Source organism: Aquarana catesbeiana, linkage group LG01 (assembly GCF_042186555.1).
Source record: "Aquarana catesbeiana isolate 2022-GZ linkage group LG01, ASM4218655v1, whole genome shotgun sequence".
In the NCBI taxonomy this organism is placed as follows: Eukaryota; Metazoa; Chordata; class Amphibia; order Anura; family Ranidae; genus Aquarana; species Aquarana catesbeiana.
Window position 1 is genome coordinate 816,825,157 of NC_133324.1, and position 18,014 is coordinate 816,843,170.

The 18,014-nt window shown below is 40.1% G+C and overlaps 1 protein-coding gene across 4 annotated transcripts in view; it reads left to right on the plus strand.

Moving 5' to 3' along the window:
- The window catches only part of DLC1 (DLC1 Rho GTPase activating protein), a 602,554-nt gene extending 586,078 nt beyond the window's left edge, over positions 1 to 16,476 (plus strand). For all 4 annotated transcript variants that reach the window (XM_073608297.1, XM_073608306.1, XM_073608314.1 and 1 more), the window contains 9 exons: positions 2,970 to 3,146; positions 6,580 to 6,739; positions 6,829 to 7,027; positions 7,967 to 8,180; positions 9,850 to 9,964; positions 10,374 to 10,592; positions 10,987 to 11,204; positions 11,483 to 11,656; positions 12,897 to 16,476. In XM_073608297.1, coding sequence (XP_073464398.1) covers positions 2,970 to 3,146; positions 6,580 to 6,739; positions 6,829 to 7,027; positions 7,967 to 8,180; positions 9,850 to 9,964; positions 10,374 to 10,592; positions 10,987 to 11,204; positions 11,483 to 11,656; positions 12,897 to 13,017 — 1,597 coding nt within the window. In that variant the 3' untranslated portion in view covers positions 13,018 to 16,476. The remainder of the gene's footprint in view (positions 1 to 2,969; positions 3,147 to 6,579; positions 6,740 to 6,828; positions 7,028 to 7,966; positions 8,181 to 9,849; positions 9,965 to 10,373; positions 10,593 to 10,986; positions 11,205 to 11,482; positions 11,657 to 12,896) is intronic.
- Positions 16,477 to 18,014: the final 1,538 nt, after the last annotated feature.

Here is an 18,014-nt window from a genome sequence, read left to right on the forward strand (position 1 = left end):
GCAGTATGTGTTTCACATGAAAATGAACAGTCATGAAATTTTGGAATATTGGATTCCAGCACTTCGTGCCACCCATAACCTGCCTTTAGATACTAATGTTCAGATCCATCACACTGGTAGGAGAAAAGTAGACATGATAGTAAATAAAGCATTGATGCCCTGTGCTCAAAGTTTCTTAGACTCATAGTGCTCATAGGCAATAAGGACTTTCTTGAATTAATCTGTACATAATTGGGTAACAATCAGAAAAGGCTGTCCCTTCAACAAAATCATTAAAACTTGAGTTGCTGAACAGCAATAAACTGCCAATTATGTTCATACAAACGGTGGTCGGGTGTGATGGGCTTTTCACTGTGCCAACATTTGACTGTAAAAAGTAGCTCTGAAAAGTATTCTGTTTAGTAGAGCACAAGGAGGAAACTCACATGTGTTGGAAGGTTTACTTGCTTTTCTTGGTGCTTGGTAATCCTTTGGTACAGCAACAAATATAATCAGTCATTCTTCCGAGAAAAAAGCTACCTGCACATGTGTAACATTAGTCTTGAATAAAGTTTAGAATATATGGAACGCTAACTTGACTAAAAGCAGCTGTTTCCCATAGGGCTAATTGTAACATGCATACATATGCTGTTAAAAGTGGAAATGTTTATAAGTCTTGTGTGAAATATGTGAAACCAGGGTTATCTGTCAGGAAAGCATCATGACCTTGCTCACTTGACTTCCTGTTTGCAGAACAGGAATTGATAGTGTACCGCCAGGAAGAACAAAGTGGGACCTCCTTGACGATGAACAAATTGCTTTGCCAAGTATATCTTTAGCTGTCCTAAAAAAAATAATAATAATATAGAGAAGGAATGTGCAAGCATGATCAACGTGTTGCGTTTACATTCAGATTACCAAAATGTGTGTTTCTATGGCTTTAGAACAGAGAGAGAGAGTTTGGCTGGATATCTCTGGTGCAGGCTTATCGAGGGTTAACTGGGTGTCTGCCCATGATTGCTGGCACTCATGCACTCAATTATGTCATCCCAAAATTCTCAAAGACAGATGTGCAATATTTTAGTGCATAGCCCCCATGCCACAGAATGTACATTTTTCATGGGCTTTGGCTGGCCATGATTGTGAAACCATTAACCTTTCTGTATCTAAAGTCTGTAAATGTATAAAGGCGGTGGGATACAGGAATTTTTGTTTTGCCACTATGCTTTAAATTGTATAGGTATATCTCTTAGACCTACTTCGCACAGTTCTCTGCATTTCTTACATGCTGCCTAATTCCTGGCAGCCCAATTTTACCAGTACTTTGCAATACCTTGCAGTAGGAACGCATGTTACTGCAGTGCAGGAAGCACAGTGTGCTGCATTATGGTGGTTTGACAGCCCAGCCCTTACTGCAATGCACTAGTATAAATGGGCCCTTGTTTTTGAGACAAAGTGGCTCTGAGTCAAGATTGTTTGTTTTTTTTAAAGGAGAAGCAGGGCCAAAACTCTTTTGGCCCTACTTCTCCTGGGTGTCACAGGAGTGCACATTGTTCTGCACTCCAGTGACTCATATTTAGCTGATAGCTGGCTGTCAACTGATGCCACTGAGCTGGTCCAGGCTCTAGAGATATCCCAACTTTAATGGAAGGATCCACCCAGATGCCGGGACCAGCAGCTGGCTCAGCCTCTGTGTGCCGCTGAGGGCCTGAGTCAGCCACTCCCACCCTCACCACAGCCCTGGTACTCCAGTGAGTGCTGGAGGAGCAGAGGGTAGTTTACAGTCACCGGCTCACTGAAGACCAAGAACCGAGCGATCGGTAGCCTTTGTTCGCTCAGTGTAGAGACAGTTGAGGATAGATGCAGCATTCATCTAGGTGAGGTATGATTTTTTTTTTTTTTTTCTACCTCGCACTTTTCTTTTAAGTGGTGTATACAGCAACTAATTTACGAGGCATTATATAAAGGAATGAGCAAACTTTAACCAGCATTCTTGAAGTCTTTAAAGTGAATCTGCCATGAAAAGTATGGGTGAGCTACCATTATTGGCCTCCTTTTGGAAATGCTAGTTTCCTTCTGTGCCTGACTTCAGTATTCTTGAGTACCAGACAAACAAGCATTCTGTAAATGAGAATTCCTTATCCTTATACATGTTTCAAGTCAGTGACTCAGGCAGCATTGACCTAAAACATCAGCTATAACTCCCAGGGAGCTGGCTGAAAGTTTAGCAATTGCAGCTTCTATCACACATGACAATGTCCCTGTAAACAATCTTCATCTGAAACATGGAACACAGAACTCTGTGAGAGCAGAGTTTTAAAAAAGGGTTTTTTAAAAGAGTTTGTTTTAAAAAAAGCTACAAGCAGTGCTGTTATGTCTAACGGCTTGTTTAAAGTGACAGCCAGCAGTGCCATTATGGTAAATACTCCCAAACTGGCGCTGAAGAGTGCTTTATGGGATTCTAGAAAGCTGCTCAGTACTTGCTGAAATTCCTTTAAGTGTTAGCTCTGCACATTGCTCTTCAGACGAATGTTTTCAAGCCGAAAGCCTGTATAAACCAGAGCTTACAATGACAGCTGGTGAGAGTATTGCTGGGCATCTCTGAAACCACACACCACTGAGACGTGATCCATATTCTTTGTCTAAGCCAATCTACAGCACGCTTGCCACTTTGCTCGAGGTTACTCAGGAGTTAACCCACACACTGCCAATATATCACCAATGATGCCCAGATCAGTCACACCACTAGTGAATGTTGGGACATGTCTGGCCAGCCTTTATAAACATCTGTGCCCTAGCTTGCATTCTAGTATACTTTACTATTAACTGAAATCCAGACTGTGTTAGGTAGAGAGTTCTTATGGGAATTTCATGGTGATCAGTCAGAGTGATTCATACATGTATGCTGAGGCGTGTTAACCTAATCCTGGCAAATATCTGGAGAACTGTAAGCTCCACTCACATCCATATTATGTCTTTATACGCTGCAGGCATCGATTTAGATGGCATAGCTTCCAAAGTTCACACCGCCCCAGCTTGAGATCTGCATCTTTGCAAATAAACAGCCAGTCGGTGACTCAAATCAATTTACTGCAGAAGTTCTCACTTTTGAAGTTAACTGCCCTCCTGGAGAAGTATACCCCTTCAAATAAACATGGATTCAGCTGGTAAGTAAATGGCATATATGACAGACCAGGAGAGAGGGTAGGAGCTGCCCAAAGTTAGGAATGGTTGTTGTGTGTTTTTGGATTGTGTTTTTTTTTTTTTTTTGCCTTAAACTGTATTGTGTACCTTCTATTGTATTACCTTAAACATTTTTACTTAGTGGTTCTTCCCCCTGAAAACAAAAAAATTAAACGTTAACAGCTACCGATGCTGTAGCTGTTGTACTGTAATAATAGGACACTTACCTGTCCAGGGGTCCAGTGCTCTCCTCACCCAAGCCGGCTTGTTGGCCACCTTCGGAACCAGGCGCCGGTATGTTTACTTTGGGAAGCCGGCTGTGACTGCTTGCAGCTTCACAGCCAGCTTCCCCTGCTCTGCGCATGAACGAGCCGCGCTGCACTTTGTGAATGGTCCCGCAGCTTTTTGGGACCTGAGATGTGTCCCAGAAGGCTGGAGGAGAAGGAGGGGGCCAAACTCCCACTCCCCCCCAAGTTCCGCTTTAATTTGCCATGTTCGAATTCTGAGAGATGGAACGCATAATAATGTGAAAAAAGTGTTATTGTACCGAAAGGCATAGAAAATACAGATTTTGGCATTTATTAATGGGGAAAACAACATTTTGGGTCTGTTGGATCATGGCTAGAGCAACTTCTATTTAAAGCTCTTTAAAGTGGAGATATTGCCAAATACAAGCTCCCTACTGACCTGCTCCATTTATGTCTCAAAAGTTGACAAAAGCCATGAAATATCTTTTTAATGCAGAAACCACTGCTGGCGTCTACCATGTCTGCTGGTTTCATGACCAGATTCCAAGGCATTTGTTCACTTCCATCTCTGGTGATTGGTCACTCACGCACCCAGGCCACTGAGGGCCTGAGCTGGCCACCCTCGCCCCTCCACAGCCCAGCGCTTTAGTGAGCGAGAAGGGAGAAGAGAGCTTTGACCACCTCTCTGCTCACGGTGCTCTGAAAACCGAGCGATCAGTGGTGTTCGATCGCTCGTTCTCAGTGCAGAGGCGCTGGGGGAGAGATGCAGCATGAGACCAATGCTGCATCCACCTAGGTAAGTATGAATCTGAAAAAAAAAAAAAAATCCTTTTACTTTTTATTTTTTAAGTACTCGCCTGTTTCCTGCAGCCTTTCATTATTTGAAGAACATGACTCTCAATCTCAGAAGTTAGCAGTGTGTCATCCAAACTTTGTTTATAGAAGTAGACACAAGTACAAAATTTGCATGGCCATTCAAGACAAGCTAACAAAAAAGCTATTGCTGTAAATATTACATATCCTGGAACAACTAAGAAAATGTTTAAGAGGAGCATACATGCAAATATACAGCATTTCATTACATAATATTGGTCCGTCTACATTAACGTAGTATTCGACCTGGGCTGCTATGGAATGCATCGCAGTAATACTTTGTTACAAAATAAAGCCTATTGTTTTAGATACCTAATTGTCACAGATTGTAAGTGTGGATAACTTGCAAATTGCTCATGGGTTTGCCAGTGGCACAATAAAACATGTAACAGTGTCCCATCTTCCTCTTCACCACAAATATGTGTAACCCACGGCATCAACGTTCAAAGTCATAATTATCTGAATTCCCAGAAAGGCGGTCATTGTCGCAGCATACAGGGGATTTGCAAAAAGTTCATGCATGTTTAAGATTCCTAATATGACTCATAATGTTGTGAGCTTTTACTCCAATGTACAAAGGGAACATTATTTCCTTTCAGTAATTCTAGTATGAACCAATATGACAGTCCAAGAAGAGAGATTTCAGTTAGTCTTTAGTTCTATTCTGATTATTTATTTTTTTGTTGAACACTGAAGTGTTGGATGCAATTTAAATTGTTCCAAACATAAAGGGGAATTATTGAGCATTGTTTTACTGTGGTACTGGTCATGTTTGTTTCAATTGCCTTATTCTTTTTCAAAGAACTCATTTGTAGAAGTGATGTTTCTGGCTGACAGCCCCTAAAGCTTTACACCAGATTCCTGCTGTTCTGCATAGTACTGGGTGGCAGACCTCACTTTGAGGCTTTGTTAAAGGCCGAGCTGGATGCACAAACCTCCTTTGTTAACCCGGCTATTTTGACTTCATGAAGAGAAGAGTGAAGAAATGACATTATTAGGGGTCTTTCGCAGCAGGATTTATTGACTTTCCTTTTGGCTTCTGCACAGCCTTCATTATTTGCCACAGTTAATAGAACAGTATCTTCTTCTTACAAGTTTAGCTGAAACTCTTAAGCGAACTCTGAAATGAATTCATTGCCTAAATAGAATCCTGAACAATTAAATGTTTACTCAGTGAATTTTGTAGATTGTGTGATTTATAGCTGCTTTTATTCTTTATTTTTATATTTAATTAAAGGGGTAAAGAAAGTAGAAAAGACCTTGCCTTCCTAATAGCTGGCCAACGATCTTAAATGGAGGTTGGATGAGAAGGCTTATAAACAGGTCTTTTTTTTTTTTTTGCAAACAATCATTATAAATACGTGGTATTAAGGGGGGGTTAGCAGCGTTAATATGAGAGGAAACAGTAGCAATCAACGGAAAACGCCCAATCAGGCCATTTGACTGTTCCTCTTGTGGGTTTGCCAATGACAAGAGATATGAAGATTGTGTTTCTCCTTCAATATTCTTAGTGATTGTAGCCATATTGGTGTGCTTGCAACAACATGGTTGAGTATCGCTCCGTGATACTTTTGTTATTTCAACCAGCAGTTCAAGTTTTTAGGACAATTTTTCAGGGACCTACTCCTTCCATCTTATGCCCCATACACACGGTCGGACATTGATCGGACATTCCGACAACAAAATCCTAGGATTTTTTCCGACGGATGTTGGCTCAAACTTGTCTTGCACACACACTGTCACACAAAGTTGTTGGAAAATCCGATCATTCTGAACACAGTGACGTAAAACACGTACGTCGGGACTATAAACGGGGCAGTAGCCAATAGCTTTCATCTCTTTATTTATTCTGAGCATGCGTGGCACTTTGTGCGTTGGATTTGTGTACACACGATCGGAAATTCCGACAACGGATTTTGTTGTCGGAAAATTTTATAGCCTGCTCTCAAACTTTGTGTGTCGGAAAATCCGATGGAAAAAGTCCGATGGAGCCCACACACGGTCGGATTTTCCAACAACACGCTCCGATCGCACATTTTCCGTTGGAAAATCCGACCGTGTGTACGAGGCATAAGTCTAAGCAGTACTAATATTTGTGTATTCAGGTACCCATGAAAGGTTGTTCTGTAGATTTAACTGTTAATGCAAATAAAATAAAAAAAAGGTATCACAGACAAGTACTCTTAACTTTAAATATTCTTAGTGATTTTGCCTTACTTAGATTAGTATAAATTACTTTTTTAAATGTGCATTTATTGTGTAATCTAACATTTGCTTTACTGATTTTGTTACATAGGGCTGTACCAAAGTTTATGAAACGGGTTAGAGTTCCAGACTATAAGGACAAGAATGTGTTTGGTGTTCCGCTAACGATCAATGTACAAAGGTTTGGCCAGCCATTGCCACAGTGCATACAGCAAGCCATGCGCTACCTGCGTAGTCAGTGCTTGGATCAGGTGCGTCTCAGGGAACATTATTAGAGTAGTTGTTTTTCCCTCTAAGTATACATAGGAATATTTCTACATTTTTGCTTTTTTTTTTAAAGGTGGGGCTGTTCCGAAAATCAGGAGTCAAGTCTCGGATCCTGGCACTGAGAGAGATAATTGAGAGCAATGCTGATGGGTCCTTATATGAGGGACAGTCTGCTTATGATGTGGCTGACATGCTGAAGCAGTATTTCAGGGATCTACCTGAACCTCTACTCACCAACAAACTCTCTGAAACCTTTCTTCAAATCTATCAATGTAAGTAGTTGTTTTTGTTAAAACATTTTCATAGAGATTGACCAAGCAGATGTGCAAATAACTGCAAAGCTCAAAATATTCTTGACTCCAGAGCTGACAGTGATATAAATAAAACCTGGCCTTTAGAATATATCCATGCCTAAGAGTACCCGTAGACAGGTGGTGAGACCTGTCTGTTTTTAAATCCTATGGCAGGCACAGCAATAGTGCTACAACCATGAATTGTATATGTGATGAGCATTTCTTTCCATTTTCTCCACAGTAAAGGGAGGAATTGATTCTAAACAGATAGAAAATGTATCAGTAGGCACTTTTGATTGTTAGAGCACTAATTTTTTTTTTCCTAGGGATTGATGGTCATAGGCGATTACTTGGGCCTTAAGCCAGCCATAGACAGTTCAAATCTCGGGCAGTTCAGCAGGAACAAGCCGAGATTCGAAATATGTATGGGCAGGCTGAATGTACCCAAGTTGAGCAATTGCAACTTTGGTACAACCAACCTGCTGGATTTTACATGTGATTGTTGTGTTCTCTTAGAATGGAAGTCCGATCTCCTGGGGAAAAAAAAGTAAAAATAAAAAACCCTATTGGATTCAATAAATATTAAGACATTTCCCCACTTTGCCACAGGTGAGAAATTTAGCCCTTGACAAAATGACTGTGCCCACCTTTGCCATACACTGCTGTGGCAAACTACTGACAGTCACTTCATCTTTAGTTTTTTTTTTTTTCTGGTTCGGATAGCTCTATTATGACATGCTAAGAAGAAACTTCCATGTATTAACTTATTTTTTAGGCCTAGTTTTATGAATTGAAACCTTTGTATTAGGCCTACAGTGCTACATGCATGGTGTATTCTTGTGCACAGCTGTATGCATGATGTGTTCTTCTACATTGATTTTCTTTTTTTTTTTTTTTTTTTGGTGGTTTTCTCTGTAGATGTTCCAAAAGACCAGCGTCTCCAGGCAATCAAGGCTGCCATTATGCTGTTGCCTGATGAGAACAGGGAGGTTCTGCAGACTCTCTTGTACTTCCTGAGCGATGTTGCTGCAGCTGTGGATGAAAACCAGATGACACCCACCAATCTGGCTGTATGTTTGGCTCCTTCTCTATTCCACCTTAATACCCTAAAGAGAGAGAACTCCTCTCCTAGGTATGTTTACAGCAACTTTCTGTCAATTTGTCCAGCAATGTACTTTGGTAGCCTCTTCCCACAGAATGGTTGCCTCCAGTAATGATGATTAGCAGAACACTGATGCAGCTGCAGAGAGGTATTGCGTTTAAAAGCAAAACGCATCAGTGAAATAATGTTACAGTTTAGCATGTAATTGCAGCAATAACACCTGCCCTGATGCCTATTATGTATAATAGAGCTGGCTTGACTTTTTGAATTGTAGAAATTTTCTTTTTCAAAATGATACAAAGCTAGCGGAGCTTTACTATAAAGTTTGCATCCATTGTTAAAAATATATATTTACAGAGCACTATGAAGTAATATACAGGTTTTGTTTAAGGCAATCTAAATTTGCTTTAATACACAGCAACCAAGCAGATATAGTTTTTTTATCATTTGTCTACAATAAACTGATGCTCTAGTTGCTATGGTTTACTGCACTTTGCACTACCTTATTACAGTAAGTGAACCTATCAATCTACAATTGTCATGTTTTTAGTGGGACAGTGTTTACTTGTGTTTGGTATTGGAAAATAAAATTGAGCACTGTCTGCTCTGGTAAAATCTTAGTGCTCAGCTCTTTCTGTTGTAGTAGGAGAGATTGACTTTACTGCCTACTTAAAGTAAATGGGAATCTTTACCCATTCCATGTATAAAACCATCATGACTGGCATATTTCAGTATATAAAACCATCATAAATACCTATTTTTATAAGTGGTCACATAATCTTTGTTCTGAACTGCAGAAGGGATTTTGAGAGCTGAGAGTGGAGAAGCAGCAGTACGCTGATCTTCCCAGTGAAAGGCTGTGTCTTTTTTCATTGGAGATGAGGCAGGCTGTTCCCCCAACACAACCAGAAAACTGACCACGCTAGGAAGGATGTGCTTCTAGCCTAGCGTGGCCAGTTTAGAACAGGAAATCGGGAGGACTGGCCAGAACATCAAAGATTTCACACAAAGAGAACAGGATACTTTTTACCACAAGTACATGGTACAGCAGACACATATCAGGAATATATGTTGGGTAATATATTCTTCCAGCTCTCCACTATAGAGCAGTGCCCACATGCAAAGTGAAAAGCATCTGGTCCCAGTTCAGTCTGCTCTAGTTAGAGAGGGGAAAGCGTATCTAAACCCATAGATGGGTTTGGTGAACTGGTTCTCTTCTTCTTTTTTTTTTTTTTTTTTTTTCCAAGCTTACTTTCAACTAGTGGCCTTGCGCTAGTAACACAGTTCCTGTCCTAGGCTGACTGCACATACTCACTATACTATAGCTATGGAAGAGCAACATTGTGACCCTAGCGCAGGAAGTGCTAGGAAAACAAAACCGCTCCCCCTCACCGAATAACATGTAGGGTAGATTCTGTAGTCCTAACATATTTCCTGATGTACGTTTCTGGCAGGATTGGCGGGTATTTCTTTACACTTAGCAAACAGATACAACACAATTCTTTTGATGGTATAGTTAGCAGACCTAAAGCGAGTAAATAGAAAATGTTCATTGTTGGGGTTTACATAAACTTTAAGAGATGATTTGGGAATGGTTAAGTTATCGGTCTAATTCCCACATTGTACTGACCTACCGAAGTAACTGATTTGTATCGGTCACAAAATCTTAACTGTACCTTTTTTGTATACATTGTTCCAGGGTCATGCAGAGGAAACAAAGCTTGGGGAAACCTGATCAGAAAGACCTGAACGAAAACCTTGCTGCCACCCAAGGCCTGGCACATATGATTGCTGAGTGCAAGAAACTTTTTCAGGTACCAGCTGTCACTTTGTGTTCAGAGTTACTCAAATCTTCGTAGCATATTGTATAACTGCAAATTAATACCATCCCCTGCTTTCTGATTACTTCCTAAACCTGCATATCTAGTCACCAGAATTCAGCGTCACAATTTGTTTTTCATTTACTAAACCCGTTTCTGCCATTCTGCTTATATAATGGCTTAAAAGTCCTGGATTAACTGAATTTTTGCATTGTTATGCAATACTGCACACAGTACACTGTCCAATACTTTTCCCTGTGTACTCATAATAATCGTATGTCAGTGATTTATTAAGTATGTTCTCAATCTTTTCCTAAACACATTAAATCTTTACAACTGTGTTATTGTTAGATGGCTTAGCTAATCTGATCTTGATTTATTTCCATTTTTTTTTTCCACTCAGATTCCTGAAGAAATGAGCAAGTGTCGTAATTCATACATGGAACAGGACCTCAGGCCAGTGTGTCTGGATGAGCTGGTCAATGGGAATAGCGAGGGGCTCTGTGACTATCAAGCTTTCCTTCAGGAGGGAATTGATAGTTTGCTGAAAGAAGCCAAGGACAAGTTCAAAGGCTGGGTCAGCTGCTCCACATCAGAACAGGCTGACCTTGCCTACAAAAAAGTGAGTCATGCTTAAACTTTGGGATTTAAGTACACCTAATCCTGTGTGTGTCATTATTACAACTAGTATCATCTAAAAAAGAAAATGCACTCTGTAGCCCACAACACAGTTCCTATTTGCAAAATGCATAATTTTTTTTTTATGAGGAAAGTCAAAAGCTTATTCCTCCTTCAGCTCTTCTCGACCTTAACTTTTTGCAAATTGTAGCCCCTAAGGTGCAGTTAACCAGGTTTTGCTTTGCTATTGCATTTCATATCTATCATAGTATGGCTACCATAGTGTAGAATGGATGACTGATGGTTATGTAGTGACTTGTCTCACTGGCATCATACAGTTTAATAGTCATTGAGTAAGTTGTTTCCCAATTTCTTACCGCTATGTATTTATTTCTCAGGTCCCTGATGGCCCTCCCCTTCGGCTGTGGAAAAGCACTATCGAGATTGCAGCTCAGCCAGAGGATGTCTTTCAGCGCCTACTGAGGGAGCAGCATCTATGGGACGAGGATCTGTTGGACTCAAAAGTTGTAGAGACTTTAGATGAGCACACCGACATTTATCAATATGTACAGAACAACATGGCTCCACATCCAGCTAGAGACTTTGTTGTTTTAAGGTGAGTGTTCACAAAACCAAACCAATTTGCTGAACATCCAGTGTCTACTGTAGTCATCCATGAATGGTTATCCATTAACAAATATAAAAAGGCCACATAGAAAATTCCAGTGTACACCTGCTAAAGACATGTGACTTAGCATTTCAGTGCTATGTTTTGTTTTTTTTTATCTTGCTATGTTTATTGGGTTTAAAATTGTGTACCTGTATTTAATGCAAATTTAATTCTAGTGTATTATGGATTTTAAAAGGTTAATATATATGCTTTAATTTCTACAGATCATGGAGAAGCAATTTACCAAAAGGCGCTTACATACTACAGTTTATATCAGTTGACCATGAACAAGCTCCTTTACTTGGAGTAAGAGTCAATGTACTTCAGTCCAAATACCTCATTGAGCCTTGTGGCACAGGAAAATCCAAGCTTACCTACCTGTGCAGAGCTGATCTGAGGTAAGCACCACTCAGTAAATGTCTAGACGCCCAACTTGGCGGTTTTCTACCTTTAAAGTAGTAGAAAACCCCTTTATTCAGCATGCTTGAATGACTCCTAGGAATCCCAGTTTTCAGTGTATCAAGAAGGTATGTGCAAACACTGTGGTGAGGTATACCTTCAAAATCTTGGTGTAAGCTGCATGTTCCCCTCCAGCATAGGTCACTGAGTGACTGAGTTTTCCAGATACCCTGGAGTTAAAAGAAAAAAAAAAAAAATGAAATATTTACTTGTGTCCAGGTACACACTCTGTATATACTAGCTTGCATTCAAAAGAAATTCCATAAACTATTTGCTAGGGTTCCGAAGGATTTATTAGCATTACTGTGTTAAAGCAAAATCAAGTTACATTCTTTGCAAGAATGACGTAACAAATTTGCACTTGTGTAAGCAGTCAGTTGTCTCCAAGGGAACATGTTGTTTTAAAAAAATGTGACTGACTTAATCTTGTATTTGGTTTGGCACTTCCAACTATATGAATGAGACTTCCTTAGAGTGTCTTTCACTCAGTCCACATGACTAGGCTTGTCACAAGCATCCCTCATCACATGCTTCACCTCCTGAGTACCTTCTGTATGTTCAAACTGTCTACGTCTAGATATCGACTACACTTTCTTCAGCAGAATAGGTTTAAAGTTCAGCAGATACTGATAATCCAGCAATCACCAGATAGTGAGCTCTCTACTGGTTTTATCCTGCTCTGCTACCATCCTGCCAAAGAGTAACAGTGCTACGGTTACCCTTAATAAAATAAGTGATTTGCCCAGCACAGTGTGGGAATCATCTAACGATGGCCATTTCAGCTCTATTGATTACTTGCAAGGAACTTGCCACGAAAAGTGCCAATAGGCATAATTTTTTGGTCATATAATTTCAGCCAATAAACTGTCTCTTTAAAAGACTCTTCGTTGAATTTAAATATCCAGCTGTAATTAGAATTTATCAGCAGAATGAAATAGTGGTTCTTATCTTCTGGATCATTTGAATCATACAACTTTATAAGGCTAGGTGAAAGCAGAACTCTTGCCAAAAATTACATTTTAATATTTACAAAGCTACATTAATTTGTATCTTTTTATATCTAGAATTCAGCTTTTAAATCTTTTTTTTTTTTCACGCTAGCTTTGTTGACTTATAAATGCATAACGGCTATTATGCTGAATATATAGATTTAATCAGACCTCTTCTTTCATGTTTCAGGGGCCACATGCCGGAATGGTACAATAAAGTTTTTGGACAGTTATGCGCTGCAGAGGTAGTTAGGATTCGAGAATCGTTTATCAATCCACAACCAGAAAGCAATAACGCAAAGTCAAGGTGACATCGCACAATTGTCTCGACAGGGTTCCCAAGGAAGTGAAATGAAAGATGTCAGGGCAAAATGGAAGATCCTGGACTTTTGAAAGTTGCTTGGAAAAAAGTCAAATCCAAGAAATGAAGCTGCTTTTGTCTTTTATGGTGCTTAGTGCCATGGACTAGAATTCATCAGCCTTTAGGCTTCCATCATATATGTCTTAGTACATATCAATTGACTGCTTCTGAGAAGCAAGAGGATTTTATTGGAAAGTATGTATTGTTAAAATAATGCCACATTCCTATATGCAGTTATCTTGTATATTGTCATTGTGTTAATTAAGCATACTGAGGGACTGGTGTATCCACTGGAATAATTGGTACTTACGCTTATATGCATATCTATAAACATTGTATGTTCAGAAGAGAAATATTTGCACAGTGAACATGTGTGAATGTGTGTCCCCCTTGTGAATTTAGTCCAGTCATCTAGTGTCTGGTACACTGATAGATTACTTGTATTGGTTTTAATCTCAGGTTTCGTTGTAATGGTTAGAGTTATGAAAGTGGTCAAACTGTCCTTTCTGTATGACACAAGTCTGATGCACATTTGCTAATTGCTGTGGTTTTAAATTTCATCTCGGGATCCCTTGTCTGAGCCGTCTTGCTGTTCCATATCAGGACTGTGAACGCTCTTTAAATTGCATTATACAAAATAACTTGATGAACTGACTTTTTTTATTTTTTCATTGCACAATAAACCCATACTTTTCAACATTCAAGCCTAGTGGAACCATGCTTACCTTGGGTTTATTAACTGAGTTAATGAAGTAATGCAGTGTGCAGTTACCCTAGCAGCCATCTAGAATATATAATTGAGGTCTTCTGATTAGGAATCGGCAATATTATTATTTGCCATTGGCACTGCTTTATTGATTTAGCCCACTTTATATGTGAATAGGCAGTCAGCCTCCATGCAATTCCATATTTAATTAGCCTGAATTATTTATCTCTGGCCATTTAGGAACACCGTTCATCTTTCTTGGCATCCAGGATGTGAAAGATCTATGGCTTCTTAGCATCATTCTACAGTATATGTATTTTAAAACCCAAGTTCCTGGTGGAACTCAGGTGTCTATGGTTTCACTGAAGTCTTTTTAACTGATTCAAGGTTCTGGTATTGGTTTTAACCCACAAAACCCCCATGCTGTGCTGACTTAGGACACTTAGACATAAGTCTAACTTCTGCCAAACCTAAGTTTTAATATTATATGTCCCCATTGAGGAGCGGTCTCTTCACATCTTGACAGGTGTCCCAACAAAGGGGAGTAAGTCTCTCCTAAGGCTTGGTTCACACTGCTGCGACTTGGGATCTGACTTGTGAGACCCCAAGTCGTATGACGTAAAATCCCATGTTAGTCAATGAGGGCTGTCCTAATTGGCACTACTGAAGTCGCTCCGACTTTAGAAAAGGTTCCTGTACTACTTCAAAGCGACTTCTATCTGACTTGTGCCCGTAGACTTTAATGGAAGTCGGATTCTCATCTATATTGATGTGATTTGGATCTGACATTACAGGATGATTTCCTAGGCACTCCCCGAAAGTCACATCAAAGTAGTAATCCAGTCACCAGCAAATCACCAGGAAGTCACCTGTCAAAGTCGCACCATTAGTAGCGTGATTTTCAGGTCACAGGCGAGCCTTAAAGGGACAAAGGCTGCAATAACAGGTTGAGAGGTTTAAATAAAAATTTCTAGCAAAGCAGGAAAACAAATTGTGAACTAGTCCAATTATTGATTTTCCCTCCCTTCCTGTCCTGACTGTTGTAAAAGGAAAAAAAAAATTCCCCTGAGTGGGATTTAAAGAAGCAATTGCAGCACTTTTAAAAATCTGCTTGTTTATAAGGGGTTAAGTCCACCAAGGTGTATGCTACCTTATGGTCTGATCTCTTTTAATTATTTAAATTTTGTACTGAGCGTCAGGAGTACAGCTATTGCTATGCTCCCGATGCTCCGACAGGAAAGATACGGCTGCTGTGAGACTGCCCGCCCTTCTGCTTTTCATTCACAGAATACTTTGTAACATATTACAAAGCCTTCTGTGACTGGACAAGAGGAGAGGCAGGCAGAGCAGCTGCAGTCCACTCTTTAGTTGCTGTAAAGGTCCAGTTTGGAATGCTAAAAGTGTAACTATAGCTGTTCTCCTAGTGCTCAGTAATAATGTAAAATGCAAATAAGACATAAGTCTACGAGGTGACATACACATTCTTGGACTTAATGCATTATAAGCCAGCAACGTGAAAGTGTTGCAAATCCTAGAATTCTATGTTCTATGTGCATTAACAGATATGCATTTTCACATGCTGCTATTATCAATAGGTGTATGGGCAATACACATCATCAAAGTATATCTATGTGAACGAACACCATTTAAAACTATGGCTTAAATGGGTACATACATTGACAAGTGTTAAAATGCATACATGTGAATAGGTCAGTTACATTTTTGCATGGATGTTGGCAAGTATGCGTGAAGCATAAGAAAAAGCTTATTATCTATTTGTATAAGGTTAATGTTTGTTGTGCTAAAATTAGGCTCAACAAGGCAAAGGTTTATTCAGAATAGAGTTGGTCATGTCCCAGAGTAAGGTAGGCAATACCCCAGATACATTTTGGCTGCCTTCTAAATATTTTTATGCCTTTTCTATTGCTGTAGTTTGTCAGTAGGACTACATGATATTCCCTAGTTCCTCAGAAGTGCCTGCTGGCCTTCAGATGGTCCATGCTGGCTCGTGAGTGCTATACTCATTTCTTATCTCCAATTTAAATACTTTTATGGGGTTGCTTGTGTTAATAGCGGCTGTATTTGCTAATCTGAAATATAACTTTTAACATGTAGCAAATACTGTTGTAGCTGAGGGCAGAATGAAGTGGAAAGAGGCTCTGGATTTGGGAGGAGCCACTGAGCTAAACTGTACAGGTAGAAGAGGAATGTTGAAACTTTAAGGTAATTTAATTGCATGGAGACTGAAGAGAGAACCTTGGTGAATGAAAGTTGTTGCAAGACGTGTTTTTACCATTGTCAGTATTAATTGAAATGCTTTTTAATGAAGAATTTTGTTTTATGTAATGGGCAAAATAATAGTGTTTTTCATTATCAGTGTTTCCATATATATCGTAAATATCTAAACCTTTGTATAGGCATTGTAATCTTTTTGACTGTATAAAAGCCTCACTGTACATACCACTTTAATGTTATGTGTAATGTTCATTATAGTAAATGCATGGCAAAGGTAATTATTTAAGATATAAATGTATTTATACCTCAAATATGTTTCATTTTTGTACCTGGATACATTCCCTCGATTTTTAAATATGCTAAACATGGCAAACATTAAAGTGAAAGAGCATAGAAAATAGATTTATATCGTGATGCATATGTCTTTATAAAATATAGCCAAATGCACTATTAAATGTCTCAAAAGAAGCTTTCTTGGAGTCTTTTATTAAGTCCAAACCATGCTACAGGAGAGATTGCTGGGTATGCTTGTAGTGAGAATTTTACAAATACACGCATGGTAAAGCAGATTTTTCAGCTGCTTTACAACAGGAGTGGGCAACTGCAGTCCTCCAGCTGTTGCAGAACTACAAGCCCCATCATGCCTCTGCAATGCTCCACGGGACATGTAGTTCCACAGCAGCTGGAGGACTGCAGTTGTCCACTATGACATGTCACAGCAACAGTATAATTTTTCCAAAAAATATCTTTTTATGAAAAAAACAGACAGAAGAAAGTTTTTTCATCAGGTTTTGCCTGCAACTCCTCTTTGTGGGGCTGGACCCCAGGAACCCAGGGCTTAGGTCTTGTTACATTACCTAAACTTCCTGATGGGTGCTCTTTACAGTCCTTGAAGGTTTGCTACACAGCCCGCCATGATGGGTGAAGGTTGGATTATCTGTTAATTCAGCAAATCCTGCGACAAGGATAAGGTAAGGGAAGAAACTTGTGTATTAAAAACATCTATGTATTTCTTCCTTTAGGGAAAAAATGTTGTCATGCCTTAAACTCAGTCCGTGTCTGGTTGCAGCAGCGTGTGGAGGGAGACTTTGCAAAGTAAAATAAAGCTGCAAAAATGTTTTCTTCTCCCCCCCCCCGATGGGACCATAGGGTTAGGGGGACGGCAGTGCTGTACGCCCCTTACATTATCTCCCCCCCCCTCCCGCCGCAGGGGGGGTGCGGAGGTCCCGCTAAGACCGCTTATTGTTTTAACTGTGGCTGATTTCACTGTTTGTGCCTGCTGCTGGATGGGTCCCTGCTATCCCCCCCCCCCCCCCCCCCCCGTGTTGGTTTGGTCCCAAAAATGACGCGCACAAGCGCAGGAACATTTTAAAAGTAAAAAGAGGCAGAATTTTTTCCCGGAGGGGGTGGGGCCGAAGCGCTATGCTGTGAATGTCCACGAGTCTCCTGGGCAGACAAGGAGAAAACAAGCAGCCTGCAACACAAGGACACAAAAGCTATGGGACATGTGAGGGTTGCAAACTGGTATTCCTGATACAGGAACGACCTTTTTCACAGCACTAGGCTGAATTTTATAGCGGCTTTAAATGTCATGACTATTTTCAGTGATTAAGTGCAATTTGTATAGTGCCTCTGTTTTTGTATTTAGGACTATGCTTACCAAAAAAGATACCACATAAAGATTTCACCCCCAGGAGCTAGGATCCCGATTCGCATTTCCATTCTGTCATCCTTGCCTGAATTACCAGTTATGGCAATTGGAACAAATTGATGGTGCAACTGCTTCTCACATCTCAGCCACTGTATACGTGACTGCAGATGTCCTTTCCTCCTTCCTGCACGGTCTGGAAGAAAGATTAGCGGCTTTAATCGCATCCTCCATTCAGATGGATAGGAAGCATGCTAGATCCCCCTCCCGCACTTCAGAACCTTTGCAAGGGGAACAAGTGGGCACAGGATGAGGTGTTACCCTCAGTCGATCAGGAGGAAAAACAAACCGATGATGA